The following is a 16,354-nucleotide window of genomic DNA, read 5'->3' as shown; positions in this document are numbered from 1 at the left end:
AGGTCCAGATTCAGGCAATAATGAGATTTTATGATCTTGTAATCTTTCTGGAGGTGGTGCTGCTGGAGTAGAAACAATATCACTGAAATTTGAAAGTAGTTGTTGAATTTCAGGCAACAACACTGAATTCTTGGTGGCATAAGTAGTTAATGTAACTAGTTCCAATAGAATTCCATAGTTTTCTTGAGAGAAAAATAATCGCTGCATGGGAGAAACATCCATAATCATTACAGTTGATGATTGGTTACCAGTTAATATGACGGTTGTGCCATTAATGCGAAATTGCATGGTCAATTTTTCAAAATCCCAAATAATTTCCCCCAATGTGCGTAGCCATTAAATTCCCAATACGGCATCACAACCACTAATCTTTAGCAGATAAAAATCAATTTAAAAAATTGTACCTTGTAATCGAATAGGGACAGTGCAAGATCCTTTAGTGTTTAAATAACCACCAGTACCCACAGTTACACGTAAAACAGGATCAGTACCCACAGTAACCACAGTGCTTGGCTATGCTGGGATGCAAGAAATTATGTGTAGACCCTGAATCAATGAGAATTGTGAGAGGTCGAGCCTTAACATAACCAGTGATGCGCATAGTATTAGGAAACGTAGGACCCAAAAGAGAGTTAAGATAGATAGTTGGGGTTGATTCCAAAATGGCAAGAGCGTCACTTTCTTGTTGGTCTTCAGTGATATGCTCAATTTCCATGATGTCTTCAACAGAGTTAGGATCCATCTCTAAAAATAAGAAGCCTGGCTTATTGGGACAAATTTGTTCATCTTTGTACGGTGCATCACAATTAAAACAAAGACCTTTCTCACGTTTTTCTTTTATCTCTTCCCATGATAACTTCTTATAACCAGGAGGCAGATTAAGCTTCTTGATTGGAGTATTAGAAGTCGATGCTTCAGCTCGAAGTGGAGGGGGACGATAAGGTTGGCGTGCAGGAAGCTTATTAACTGTTGCATAAGCCTCTTCTTGGTCAATATCCTTTGTAAAAGCTTCATTCAAAGTTTGTGGTGCAATAAATTTAACCACACTACCAATATGAGGTTTTAGAGAACGAATGAAGCAGCTGATCAAGTAGTCCTCTGGAAAGTCAACAAAATTTAACAATTTCTCAAAAGCAGGTATGTGTTCTCGGACTGTGCCTACTTGATTAATTGTAGTAATAGCCAGACGAGCATCAACAAACTTCTCAGGCGAAAAACGGGCACGAATATGAGCACAGAACTCTAACCAGGTGACAATTGTGGTTTTAGTTTGCTTCCATCTATACCACACATTAGCATCACCTTTCAAACTAGATGCAGCAATAGTGAGTTTAAGGGTATCATCAGCTTGATGTACATTGAAGTACTGATCAACATTAAAAATCCACCAATCAGGATCCTCTCCATCAAAGGTAGGAAATTTAAGATTGATTGTATTGGCTCTGGCAGCACCAATATTAGTATGACCATTGCCACCAGGGGTGGGTGGGGGTCGAGGAGGAGTTTGATGACCATTACCCCCGCCATTATTGGTGTTCAACTGAGGCATGAATTCAGCAAAAACAGCGCGAAGAGAAGCGGTTAGTTGATTGTTGATAGTTTTTGTATTTTGTGTAAGATGAGTGCTGAGAGCATTCGTTAAAGCTGTAGTCATGCTAGTAGTAATAGTTTCTGATAGAACTGTGTTGTTCTCAGTTGTTTCCTGCTTACGAGAAACTCGTTCTTCTTCTCTCTGTTGACGTTGTTCAACAGCCTTGGTCCTCTCATCAGCTTGAAGTTGTTGTTTTGCCAAAGCAGTAATTAGGTTATCAATATTTGTAGACGTATCAATAATACCATCGTTTACTAGCTTCAGATTCTCTATATAATTTTGACCCATTAGAAAAAAATTTTGATAAATTTAGGGTTTGATCTAAACCTGCTCTGATCCAGGTGTTAGGGTTCCAAACCTTTTAACACTGGAAAAGCTGTGAAGATAGTCTTCACAGGGAAAAGAAGAAGAAGAGAACTAGATAAAAACTGCAAAAGAACTCAAAAACAGGGATAAAGCCCTTTGATCTGGGGAGAGCAACCTCTGCCTTTGAGAATTAACTTAAACAAACTTCTTAATATATTGATAATTTTCTTGTACAAGCTTAAACTAGAGCTATTTATAGCTTAACAGACTTGATAATCAAGCAACTAATTAAGGAAACCTGTAAAACTAGGAAACTAAATACTAAATACGTAGAGAACCTAAATACTAGGAGTTGGCATCGCAACATTGGTGTGTAAACCATGGAGGAATCTGATTTCTTATCATCCGTCCTTCTATCAAATGTATTTATCTCATCTTAATCACTCCACTGCTGAATCTGGTAAGTTGGGTTTTCTTGTCTTAAATGAGAACAAGGGCTTTTACTACTTTGAGTATAATAATGATGATGATGATATTAGAAGGATCAATATAATTTTAACCCCTCCATTTAAATCTTCTCATTATATAGTTGTTGGGTACTTTAATGGTTTAGACTGTCTATATGGATACCAAGATTATGCTTATTATATTTGTAACCGCGTGACCAGAGAATATGTTATGCTACCAAGTATTAAGAGAGATTTTGGTGATCAGCATTTTTATCACTCGAGCGGATTTGGTTACCTTCCTTTGACAAATGAGTATAAAGTTGTTGAATTGTATATATTAAGTGAATCTAAATTTATAGAAGTTGTTGTATATACTTTGGGAAGTGGCAATGGGCGGAGAAATGTTGGTAGGTTGGAATTTATGTGTCTATGTTATGCTGACCCTGTGTATGTAAACGGAGCTGTTCATTGGCTTGATTATGTGAAAGGCGGGGTTTTGGTTTTCGTTTTGACTGAGGAAAAGTTTCGTCAACATCTTTCACCACCTCCTATGCCATATGGCGGTATGCCTTATAGTTTTAATAAAACTATAGGGGAGTTGGGCAGGGTTTTATATTATGGTATCAACCTTGTCAGAGTACATTTTGACATATGGTTACTAAAAGAGAAGAATGATAATCTTGATATGGAAGATCAAGTGGAACACGAGCCATTGGGATGGAGGAAAGAGTTTAGCCTTCCCGGAAGAAAACCATTAACCTTTACCAAAAGTGGCGGTGTTTTATTTTCTGATGATAAATCACTGGCTGTTTACGATGCAACATCTTCAACCTCGAAGAAGCTCCTGGAATTAACTTTATATTTAGGTATATTCCCTCACAAGAACACCTTAGTTTCGTTGAAAGAATTAGGAGAAGAGGAGATACAAATAATGAAGTCGGATGAAATTGAGGAACAGAAAGCCTTGATTTCACGACAGAGCAGCAAATAAGATGAGATTTTTGAATATGCTATTAACGGATAATATTTTCTGAGCTTCCAAAGTTATATTTATGTCATTATATACATCCATATGCGGTTTAACTTGAAATTGTGTTTTCACATTATCATATAAAGCTTACAGTTAATCTGTTTTATGTCACATGTCACCAATCTCAACTTCCCTAGCACCTAGCCTTATGAGAGAGTCTATTTTGTTCATACTTATTAGCATAGTCGGTGGTAATGTAGCAATTCAAACCTTCGCCTGTTATATTAAGAGCCAATCACTTTCATAGCGAGTGACTAGAAGCATGAATAGAAAACAACACTAATGTTTGTCATCATTCGTCAATTTATCTAGTAAGAACAATAGAGTCATGTAGGCAGAGTTCTGCGTGATAGGAGTCATGATTTACATTTGAACTCTGTCTTAACTACGACCAAGCTACTGTTTTTGTCTTTAAGCGATGCCACTTTTCCATCTGCATTGGAAAACTCTGGCTAGGTACCTTACAGGGTACTACTACCAAGATGCAGGATAATGATTCTGTCAGCATCGAAACTTTGCCATCTTCTTACAAATTGGTTTTCTTAAACTTGTAATTATCTGCACATTTCATGCTGCGCCAGCAGTTTCATCAATTTTCGTATTGCTTAACCCTGGGTCAGTTATATTCCATTTTGCATCATTCACATCCTTTATTAACACAAGAGTTGCCGGGAGTTTCACCAAGTCTGATGGTGTAGGATGTTAGTACTGGAAACGGAAGAAACCACACATAGATAAAACTTCTCAAAGGAAGAATATGATTATTCAAAGTCTGTCCTCTTTTTTTTTTTAGACGAGGACATATATAGGCCTTATTAGGCTTAATGACAATATCTTCTAAGATTAATGCAAATAAAAGGAAATCTACCCAAATACGATATCATGCAAGATATCTCTTATTTCTTAACAAAAATACCAAACATGCAGATATTCTTGCATGGTTAACGAATATTCTTTCGCTGATCTCTTCCTTTCAAATAAGATTCTGCCATATCTTGCACTACATCATTCTCCCCGGGAAAGAGGAAATTCTTCCTCGAATTAGGCAGGTTAGGAAGATCATCATCGGACGAGTCGCCGTGGTAGGGAATTAGATGACGCACATTGAACACATCAGCCGTATGAATATGACTGGGAAGCTTCAGATGGTAAGCATTGGGGTTGAGTTTTTCAATTATTTCAAATGGACCAATCTTGCGAGGACCCAACTTGTTGTATGTACCCGCCGAAAAACGTTCCTTAATAAGCACAGCCCAAACGAAATCACCTACCTCAAATTCAACATGACGACGATGCTTATCAGCGGCCGTTTTATATTTGGTAGAAGAAGCTACCAAATTTTGAGCAGCAATCTCATGAATGTGGTGAAGATTCTCCACTAACGCATCCGCAGTGGTATGCACACGTTGTAGGTCTGGAACCGGTGCTAGGTCGAGTGAGGAACGAGGGTTAAACCCACAGACCACTTGAAAAGGACTAAACCCTGTGCTTCTATGAATTGCTCTATTGAAAGCGAATTCAGCTTGAAACAGATGTTGATCCCATTGCTTAGTGTGATACCCAACCAAACTACGAAGTAAATTCCCAAGAGAACGGTTCACTACCTCTGTCTGCCCATCCGTTTGTGGGTGATAAGCGCTGCTGAATTTTAGCTCCGTACGTAACAATTTCCAAAGACATCTCCAAAAATGACTAAGAAATTTAGAATCACGGTCGGAAACGATGGATTCCGGAAGACCATGCAGACGGTATACATTTCTGAAAAATAATAGCGCCACATTAACCGCGTCCGTAGTCTTCTTGCATGCTACAAAATGTGACATCTTGGAAAATCTGTCAACTATAACAAAAACAGAATCCATTCCATGTTGAGTGCGCGGCAAACCGACGACAAAGTCCATACTAATATCAGTCCATGGCTTCGAAGGAATTGGTAACGGCATATAAAGACCCGCATTCGTAGCTGACCCTTTAGAGATCTGACAGACGTGACAACGGGAGACAAATCGTTGTACCTCCTTAAACAGACGCGGCCAAAAATAGGAGAAAGAGATCAGTTGGAATATTTTGTCACGACCAAAGTGACCTTCGTTATGTATCTCCTGGATGATCTTCAACCGCAAGCTACAGGACGGGATGCACAGTCGAGTACCTTTGAAGATAAATCCTTCCAGCAAGGAGAATTGTGTACTATTGCCTGCACGTACAACTTCCAATATGACAGAAAAATATGGGTCTGATTGGTATAATGTCGCAAACGAGTCAAACCCCAACACTTCAGTCCGAAGGGATGTTAAGAGGCTTCGACGACGACTCAGACCATCAGCCACACGGTTTAGATTGCCATCTTTGTGTTTGAGGACGAACGTGAAATCCTGCAGATAGCTAGCCCACTTAACCTGTCGTGCATTCATCTTGTCTTGATTACCTATGTGCTTGAGAGCGTCGTGGTCAGTAAACAAAACAAAATCGGAATGAATCAAATAATGACGCCAGTGCTTGAGAGTCTGTATGATGGCATAAAATTCCAATTCGTACGTGCTATAATTACGTTTGGATCCATTCAACTTTTCACTGAAAAAGGCGACCGGCTTACCTGTTTGGCTTAAGACGGCACCAATACCAACCTTAGAGGCGTTTGTGTGAACTTCGAACGACAAAGAAAAATTGGGTAAAGCTAATATAGGAGCCGAACAAAGCTTCTTTTTAAGCAAAATGAAGCTTGCTGTCGCCTCTTCTGTCCATGCAAATTTACCATTCTTCATGCAGTCGGTGATTTCCGCTGCTATCGTGCTAAAATGGGGAATAAATCTCCTATAAAAAGACGCAAACCCGTGAAAACTCCGAGCCTCATTGATTGTTTGGGGGCAAGGCCAAGTACGTACAGCATCAACCTTAGACTCATCCACCGAGATGCCATCCTTGGATATGACGTATCCAAGAAACATAATACGATCCGTACAAAAAACACACTTCTTTGGAGCATCAAAAAAATGTTGTTGGCGTAAAACTACTAAGACCTCACGAAGATGACATAAGTGACAATCCAAGTTAGTACTATAAACCAATATGTCATCGAAATAAACGACAACAAACTTACCCAGAAATGGTTTTAATACTTCGTTCATTACGCGCATAAATGTACTAGGAGCATTGTATAGACCAAACGGCATCACCAACCATTCATAAAGTCCTTCCCTCGTTTTAAAAGCGGTCTTCCATTCATCTCCTGGCCGTATACGAATCTGATGGTAGCCACTACGCAAATCCAATTTTCTAAAAACCGTAGCACCATGAAGCTGGTCAAGTATATCGTCTAATCGAGGAATAGGAAAACGATACTTTACCGTAATCTTATTAATAGCACGACTATCCACGCACATGCGCCAGGTACCATCCTTCTTAGGAATGAGCAACGCCGGAACTGCGCAAGGGCTGAGACTCTCCCTGATAAGGCCTTTGGCTAATAACTCCCCCACTTGACGTTGTAGTTCCATATATTCTTTTGGACTCATGCGATAATGAGGTCGATTAGGAAGCACTGAACCAGGCACCAAGTCTATTCGGTGCTGAATAGCTCGAGAAGGAGGCAAACCTCTGGAAGATTAACTGGGAAGATATCCTCAAAGTCCGATAATAGCTCCTGCACACATGTCGGAACTTCCATAGCCGCTGTAGCCTCACGAGAGAGACCACACAAGAGGAACACCATCCCCTCAGTGAGCATCTCGTTCTCAAACAGACGCCAAGAAAGAAAATTGGAAGCCATGGGAGAAACAGGTTCGTGTACTGTCATATTGGCAGGAACCAACGTAACACGAGTATGCTTAAAAATGAAAGAGTATGTGTTCAGCGTACCATCATGAGTCACTTCCATATCGTATTGCCATGGTCGACCCAACAGCAGATGACAGGCATCCATCACCACAACATCACACCACACGGCATCTTCATAGACAGCACCAATGGGAAATTTCACAAGACAACGTCTGGAAATAGTTACCTAGGATCCCTTACTAAGCCAGTGAAGGGAATATGGGCTAGGATGTTTTTCCGTGGGAAGCTTGAGTTTCCGAACAGCCTCGTCCGAAACCACGTTTTCACAGCTGCCAGAATCCACGATCAAACGGCACACCTTGCCTGCAATGGTACACGTTGTCTGGAAGATGTTCTTTCTTAGCCATGACTCATCAGCGTCAGTTTTAGGAGTAAGAAACGAACGTCGGTAGATCATCAAACATTCACCTTGGTCACCTGGCAGGAACACCTCATCGAACTCAGCTGCGGACTCTTCCGCATCAGCAAAGACATCAGCAGTAGTATCCACTTCTGCAAGCAAAGCCTTACCCGGTCTTCCAATCTTGCGACACTCGTTTGCCAAGTGATTCGGATCTCCACAACGATAGCACTTAGGACCAGACTTTGTAGGCGTACTAACAACCTGTTGAGCGGAAGCAGTATGAGAAGACGAAGTCGGAGGACGGCCATTTGCTGCCCGAATCGACTTACGAGATAGTTGTTTCTCCAATCACAAAGCACGCTGATGAACCTCAGACACAGAATAATAGTCAAACAGATTAAGGGTATCTTGAAAAGTCTCACGCAAGCCCCCTAAGTATCGATAGACAAGTTGTTCTTCGGTGTCTGTAATACCTGAACGTGTGACCAAATCATAGAACTCTTTCGTATAATCATCAATTGACTGAAAACCTTGACGAAGATTTTGTAAACGAATATAGAGTTCACTCGTATAGTTAAACGGTAAAAAGGCCGAACGCATGCACTTTTCAAGCCTAATCCAGGACGAAATAGGAGTTTTACCTTTTTGAATTCGAGATGCTTTCAACTGACGCCACCAAACAGCAGCCCTTCCGCGAAAGCGCGTAGCCACAAGCGGAACCACTCGATCATCAGGAACCCTCTTAAATTCCAGAACTTCCTCCACAGTAGAGAACCAGTAGATACAATCTTCTGGTGATAAACCACTACCATGAAACTCAGGAATCTCTATGCGGAATGACGATTCCCAACTCCTAGAATCACGCTCAAGCCCAGCAAAGGGGTTTTCAGTATCATTATCGTCATCTGTTCCATCCGAATTGGATTCATCCGTAGGAGGACGACGGCGCTCATGTCGTTGTAACAATGTTGCTACTTGACCGGCGAGCTGCTCAACAATGGCATCAATATGTATTACTTGGTTTTCATCTTAAGAAGGAGAATTTCATTAGTGTTGCTTTCCGAACCAAACCATAGAGTTGATGTTGTTAGATTAAATTCGGTAGCTTCAAGGGGCATTTCGTAATGTGTGTTATAGAGATTTGAATGTTGCGTTGTTGCTTTCTTTTGGGTACTTTTTTTGTTTTATTCTAGTTAGGGGATGGGTTGAGTACAAAGCCATGAGTTTGTCAGATCATTAAGCTAGGTCAGTAACGTCAGTTGCATTTTTTTCTTCCATGAAAACCAGCTTTATGATGTTACTACTTCTTGCAAAGCATCTAGCAAGATAAAATCCCTGGATACACTTATTAACTGGTAATGTCTCTGAGCTTCTGATATGCTAGTATCAAGGATGATTATCTGTTGGCAGCAAAGATTTTGTCATCTTCTTATGAATGGATGAGTTTTCTTATAACTGTAGTTAGCCTCACATTTCATGCCTACTTCTGCACTTGTGTCAGTTTTTCCGTATTGTTTAACTCTGTGGTTTAGTTGGATCTTAAGTTGCGTCATTCTTAACACTAGCTTTGCTGGGATGTCACCGAGATAGAGAGAGGAGATCTCCTTTCAAAATTAAAAACCTCTGTAGTGCAGAGCCGAGATTTGTCCTTAGAATTTTCTTTTTTAGGTTTAGTCCAATCTCAATTTCGCTTTTATGCTTTTTAGGTTTTCGATCTGTGCTTTGAGCAGCTAGAGTCATGAACAGAGATAAACAAGAGGCTGAGGTTTGAGCGGAGAATTGAGAGACTGAAGAACTTTGAGCAGAGTCACTAACAGACATCAGGTACTAATTTTTCTCATCTCTCTAATCTTTTTTCAAGAGTTAATGGTGAAACCCTTGTTTGTTTTTTCTCTTGATTTATTTGGAGTTGTTCTAATTGTTGTCTGTACATAGATTGAGCATAATTGCAGAGTCAATTTAATGCAATGGCCATTTCCCGTGACTTAGGTATGTATGGATTTTTCATATCAGATCTCTCTTTTTTGGCTATAATACAAGTGTTCAAGGTTTGATTTCTCATCAATTCAACCAACCCCCTCCTCAAAATAGGTAAAAAAAAAAGAAAAAAAAAAAGGAAACAGTATTGATCAATTATTGTTTGATAAAATACCTCAAAGAACCGATTGTCAAGTACCTGAAATTAGATTGTAATTTTAGGATCATTTGATTATAAAGAGGTTTTGGTTACTGGGTTTTTAGTTTAGAGAAATCACTTAATGTTGTGAAATCCTCGTAACATGTAGCAAATAGTTTTGATTGCTGGGTTTTGTTTCGTTTTAGAGCAATCACTTATGTCGAGTTTGATCAATTTTTGTTGCCAAAAAGTACATTTACCCTTGGTATTACAATAGAACTGCCGGAGTTATATTTAAGCCAAAAAGTAGTCGGGTTAAGTTAGAATAGTTGGATGAAAATAGTACAGTATAGTCGGACTAGTGCAGTTTTAAGTTGTGAAATTGTTGGAGGCTTGGAGCATATCAATCTTTGCAGTACGTATGAAACAAACATAAAAAAAAAAAAAAAAGAACAGCCATTGAGTCTATTTTCCTTTCAAATTCATTTAGCATATGGTCTTTCTATATCTTGTTTTTAAGCTAATACATGGGCTCATTAGTTGCTGCAGCGAAATTTTGTGGAGGGTTTGAGGAGAGCCTTAATGCTGTCCTGAAGGAAGTCACTGCTTCCAATAATCTTATTTATTGATGTTATGAAGTCACTTCCGCTGCTACTTGAGAGTAACTAGCACATTATGATTGCCATGTATTATTAAAAGTACAACTTGTATGTTTTAGATTGTGGCCACATTTTTCCTAGTTCTCTTACAAATTATAGATGGTTAACCCCCTCAAAATATACGGTATGAGGTTTCACAAATGTGCCATATGGTTCCTTATGTATTTTATGTTTTGGCAAATATCACTTGTTTTTAGTCATTTTTTTTGTTTGGTCGGCCCTCACTGCTGCGGAAGTGTTCTAGTTGTTATTAAGATGTCATCATTTGTGGTATTTGATGATAATGATTGTATAAGCTGAGTTTGAGGAGCTGGTGTTGCTGGTTGGGAAGTTACGGATGTATTGTCCATGTTGGTTATAATGGTCGAATAATTTGTTATGCATCTATAAACATGGTTGCATAACCTGTTATGCATCTACAAAAATTGTTGCATAACTTGTTATGCAGTCCAGAAAATAGTTACATAACACGTTACGCAACAACTTTTTTGTGATTATTGGAATCAATAAAGAAAAAAAAGACTGCATAACTTGTCATGCATCTACAATAATATCTGCATAACATGTTATGCAGTCGTGAAAACGGATGCATAAAGCATTATGCATCCGTTTTTTTGTAAGCACTGAAATAAAAAAATTGATGCATAACTTGATATGCATCCAAAAATATGGTTGGATATATAACACATTATGCATCAACTTTTTCTTTAAGTATTGAAATTAACCAAAACAATGGATGCATAACTTGTTATAGATGCATAACTTTGTTATGCAGATGCATAGTTTGTTATGCAGTCGAGAAAATGGTTGCATAATTTGTTATGTGTCTGCAGAATGTGTTATGCATCTTTTTTGGTGGCTGCATAATGGTTATGTATCAAGTTTTCGAAAATTTTGCCTAAGATGATGATCACCTCCGACTTTTTCATGAAAAACAAAAATTTGATATTGTTGTTTGTACTCGTTGTGTAGTTCTCTTAAAAATATTTCCAATGATATAAAATTTGTAAAATTCTAAGGCGCGAATTTTTAGATATGTTATATCCAAGTTGCATTGCCAATTATACCCCTGAAAAATTAGGTTGCATAACGAGTGGAAAATAGTATCTATAACGAGTTATGTATTGATTCTTAATAATTTCGGATAATTTTGGATGTCACGGTATCTAAAATTAATTGTGGGACTGACAATAAAAATATTATTTTTTTTGAGCCTTCCCCTTTGATGTGTTCTGTACTTTGATTGACATGTCAATTTGGGCAATTTGTAGCACATGCATATCTAATGGCCCATGAGAGTTTACCTCGGTTTGCTTGGTTTAAATGTCTGCTCATTTTATGTTTTTATTCCAATTTTATACTTGAAGGGTACAGGCTTGCCTCCGAGCAAACCTACCCAACTGGGCGTGTCCCGGAACAAGTCAAGTTCAAACTCCAGTTTATTTTGAATGAGGTTTTAGGGACCACAGTTTTTTTTGGGACCATGGTCTTATTAGGCTAACCTTTCTATACTTATAAGGGGTGTCCTAAAATTAGGTAAATACACATTTACTCTTTACTTTAATTTAAATTAAAACTAACCTAGTAACTATATAAATCTAATCATATACATCTAATCTAAATGAATCTATTAACCAAAATCAAAATCAAAATAAAAAATTGGAGGGGAATCGAAATTTTTTAGTTTTGAAAAAAAAATATTTTTTTCTTCTTCTTTCTTTCCTTGACGTTCCTTGTTCGATTGAAAAACTCATCAATCGTTTTTAATTCGATTTTTGATAGGGTAAATTGAGTAGAAATCATCAAATGATTGAGTAAATTGAGTAGAAATCATCAAAATATGGTTTAAATGGAAGTTAAAGTGGCATGTTCGGTTAGGAATAGTTTTAAAACAAACTAGTTTTGTAACCGAACATTCTGAAACCAAAAACACGAAGAAGACTTCAGTTATCACGAATTTATTCTTTCGTAACCGAACTCGAAAAATAGTTTTAATCGAACTTCTCATTGAAAACCAATATATTGTGTTCGGTTGGTTCGCAAAAAATAGTTTCAACCGAACTCCTCATTTAAGACGAATATATTGTGTTCGGTTGGTTCGCAAAATTTTCTAAAACTAGTTAGTAACCGAACTCTACCCATAATACAAAAAAAAAAGATGTAACCGAATTGTGTTATTTTTCCCACTATGTCGAGTTATGATTTAACCGAACTTTGCCTACTCTGTTAGTTTGTTCGCAAAAAATCTTGACAAACCGAACTCTTCACTAATTGCATACATGTGGAGTTCGGTTAGATATGTTGTTGGGTTAAAGTTTGCGAATCAACCGAACATTACTCTGTAAATCTTATAAACAAAGTTCGGTAACATGTCTATTTTCCGAACGATTAAAACCTCCATTAAAGAGCGAGTTCGGTAACCTGCGTGTTTGAAAGAAGTAACCGAACTACACTTTCAGATGAGTTCGGTAACCTGTTCTTCACATAAGGTAACCGAACAAGCCAAAATCTACTCTAAAAATTTACAGTTTTTTGAAAATTTGGAGCAATTCAACCAACATTATCTAAGTTTGAAGCATACGTGGGTACTCAAATACCCTTCCTCCGGTTGTGGTTGGTAAAATCCATCATTTTTCATGTTTTCCTTCTTCATCTTCTCTAACTTTACTCTCTCAATAATTCTACTTCTTTTAAAAAAAAAACATCTGATTTTTTAATCTCACTAATTATCTTTAACTTAATCATCTCACTAATCATTACACTAACTAATCATTACCCAAAATTAATCAGGAGGGTAATTTAGATACTAATATAAATATCTAGATAAGGGGTGACCTAGATTTACTTCTAATGTCTTTACCCAAAATAAAACGATGATCCCAAAAAAAATCATGGTCCCAAAAAATAGTTCTTTAATTTGATCATATCCATAGAGGAAGGAATTGTGAATTCCACCGATATTTCGATTAGCAGATATCGGACTCTCCTACTCACAAGAGGGTGAGTGAGCTTAATAAGTTGTACTGCTTTTACCCTGAAAATAAAAGGCCCATTAAAACTTAAAAGAGTTTTCATATTTAAAACTGGTGTGTGCTATGTGGATTTAGTTTTTTTTTTTTTCTTTTTTTTTTGTTTTTGCTGAAGCCCTCGTGGTTTTAGTTGACTCACTAGTCATGTCAATAGCTGTAATTTAAATATTTTGCAACAATAAAATAGATAAAAGAGAAACATATTTTAGACGCTACCACTTTCAGACTTTCAGTTCAGTTCAGTTCAGAAACATTACTAAACGTCAATTAGCAACAAATATTTGTCGAGGTGGCCTCTATACATTGCAATGATGCTGTCAAAGTGAAGCAGAATTCCTTGTTTTGCTTTGGTTGTTGCATTTGCATACAATAAATAAAAAAAGATTTATGTAGATTTATGTGGAAGGACAATAGTCCCACGTTGTTAATATTCCTTCTTCTTTTTTTAAACTGAAAAGTTGCATTGAATTAAAATTGAGCGTTTACACGAAATATTTCCTTGATTAGCTATGTTACTAGGAAGAATCGTAAGCCATACACCGCTCGTTCTTTCTACTCTTGCTAGTTTCGATAGAATGTCTGAGATTTTATTTTCCTTCCTTGGATACATAACTACAATGCCAATTTATTAAAGATTTAAACGTATGTTTTATATCTAGAATAAGATTGTGAATATCATGCCGAGTTGGATGGTAATATCATGCCGAATACTGAAAAATGGGAATCATTTTGCCGACAACCAGTCTTGTTAAATAGTTTTTTCAAAAGTACCAAGAGGGGCAACGAGGTTTCCATTTGTGGTCTGAATGTTATTTTGATCTTAGGTTCGGTACTGAAATCCAACCTTTACATATTGGCACTGTTGATGATGAATTTGAAGATCAAAGTTATCAAGAGGATGAATCACCTGAGGATTGGATGATTGCATCAAGATTGGCTCCCAATTTTGCACCGGTAAGTGAAGTTGAACTTGGGTTACGGACTCACAATGCTATGCATAAATGGTCTGAAGGTTTCGATCGTTACCCTTCCATAAATGATGATAGCAGATTTTTTTCACACATTGCGACTAGCTGAGCAAAAGGAAGGTCAAGAGTATTTACCTATCCATCTAAATGTCCCTCTTATTTATTTGTCCCCACAACAGAAAGCAGTGTATATGGTTCTACACTCTATGAAAGAAGGTTCAACCATACACTTGATTGTCAGTGGAGGAGCAGGCACAGGTAAATCCACTCTTATCAATGCTATTGTCCAATCAAAAAGAAAACTGTTCCAAAACAGTAGAGTTGTTAATATTATGGCACCAAATGGTATAGCTGCTTTTAACATTGGCGGTGCAACCATCCACCACGAACTTGCAATAACAATGGATAGAGGTCATTCGTACAAAGATTTGGACCATGAACAGTGTAGACACATGCAAAAGGATTTTCAAGACACCAAGTTGATTGTGATTGGCGAATACAGTATGATTGGCAGAAAGATGTTTGCAAAAATTAATCTGCGGTGTAGAGATGTGTTTGCAGATAGTGAGCCTTTCGGCAATGTGTCTGTTGTGCTCGTAGGTGATATACGACGATTACCACCTGTTTTTGATACCCCCTTATATGTTCAAGATGGGAATAGTCCGCTCCAATTATTAGGATATGTATCTTATTCTTTGTTTGATCACTGTGTCTGGATTGAAGAGGTTTTCCGACAATTGGGAGATGAAGAGTCAGCTTTCAGAGATGCTCTACAACGACTCAGTGATGGCAGTTCTATGTCCACGGATTGGCAATTGTTTAGAACTAGAGATCTTTCATTGTTGCCAAACTAAGAACAAGATAGATTCAGGCATGCTCTTCGTCTATTTCCCACCTAGTCTGAAGCGTCTAACTACAACCATGAATGCTTCAAGAGACTTGGGAAACCAGTTTCACGAATCACATCGAAGAATAATTGTGATACAACGAGTCGTGCAAAATCTGATGAAACAAAAGGATTACAATAAGTTTTGTTATTATCAGAGAGAGCAAGGGTGATGTTACAGAAAAACCTATCAACAAAATATGGTTTGGTTAATGGTTCGAGGGGAAACGTCGTGGACATTATATATAAAAAAGGAGAGAAGTCGCCTGCAAAATGCTTGTTGCTGTTATGGTGGACTTCGACAAATATACTGGTCCAAAATTTCGAAGAGAATGAAATGTGATTCCAATCACACCCCAAACAACAAGCTGGCTATCAACTTCAGGAGTGACTTGTGAGCGAACTCAATTACCACTCATTTTGTGTTGGTCCATCACGGTTCACAAAAGTCAGGGACTGACACTTGATCAGGTTATGGTGGATATATGATCAAGATAGAGTCTTGGTTTGACCTGTGCGGCACTATTGCGGACAAGAAAACTGAGAGACCTTGCTTTCTGTGCCATGTTCACTTTCGAGCGAATTACAAGAATCGGTGCTTGTAAAGGCCTAGCTTCCAAACGTAAAGAAGAAGAGAGACCGAGACAACTATGAAATGTAACAATATAATGCCATAAGGTGAAATTCTCTCTGTTACTATTATAGTGTTTTTGCTAAGATGTTTATCTATTATTTTATTTTATTTTATTTTTATTTTTTGTTAATAAGAACCATTTGTTTTGCAGTGCCAGTGTGGAAGTTTCACATACCAAGATTATCTTTGGGGTCTAGACATCTTAGAGTTATTAGGTCCCATCATTACTTGTGTTATCTATATATTTTTGTAATATTAACTAAAATAGATATAAATATGAGAATTATATGATGTTTAGGTTTTCTTTATTTTGCGTTTCTTAATCGGTCCCACCGTGGCAATGCTTATCTAGTTTAAATATTTTAAAGCAATAAGGTAGATAAAAGTGAAATTGTGAAGCTTTACGTCTGTGCATATTAGACACTACCACTTTCAGACTTTCATTTCAGTTCAGAAACATCACTAAATGTCAATTAGCAACAAATATTTGTCGACGTGGCCTCTAT

The 16,354-nt window shown here is 37.7% G+C and overlaps 1 protein-coding gene and 1 long non-coding RNA gene across 2 annotated transcripts; both read left to right on the top strand.

Moving 5' to 3' along the window:
• The first annotated feature begins 2,317 nt into the window (after nt 1-2,317).
• Nucleotides 2,318-3,337, top strand: LOC113294194 (F-box/kelch-repeat protein At3g06240-like). The gene has a single exon (XM_026542606.1). The coding sequence runs from the start codon at nt 2,318-2,320 to the stop codon at nt 3,335-3,337; it is 1,020 nt and encodes a 339-aa protein (XP_026398391.1).
• A 5,786-nt stretch (nt 3,338-9,123) lies between these two features.
• Nucleotides 9,124-10,436, top strand: LOC113295087. The gene is made up of 3 exons (XR_003332778.1): nt 9,124-9,380; nt 9,492-9,545; nt 10,213-10,436. It is a non-coding gene; the product is annotated as an uncharacterized LOC113295087 (long non-coding RNA).
• Nucleotides 10,437-16,354: the final 5,918 nt, after the last annotated feature.

This window comes from Papaver somniferum, chromosome 7, assembly GCF_003573695.1.
Source record: "Papaver somniferum cultivar HN1 chromosome 7, ASM357369v1, whole genome shotgun sequence".
In the NCBI taxonomy this organism is placed as follows: Eukaryota; Viridiplantae; Streptophyta; class Magnoliopsida; order Ranunculales; family Papaveraceae; genus Papaver; species Papaver somniferum.
This window is presented reverse-complemented; position numbering and strand designations above follow the sequence as displayed.

Excerpts from the sequence above, each read along its gene's own strand:
- LOC113294194 (XM_026542606.1), top strand. The coding sequence starts at position 2,318 with ATGTATTTATCTCATCTTAATCACTCCACTGCTGAATCTGGTAAGTTG.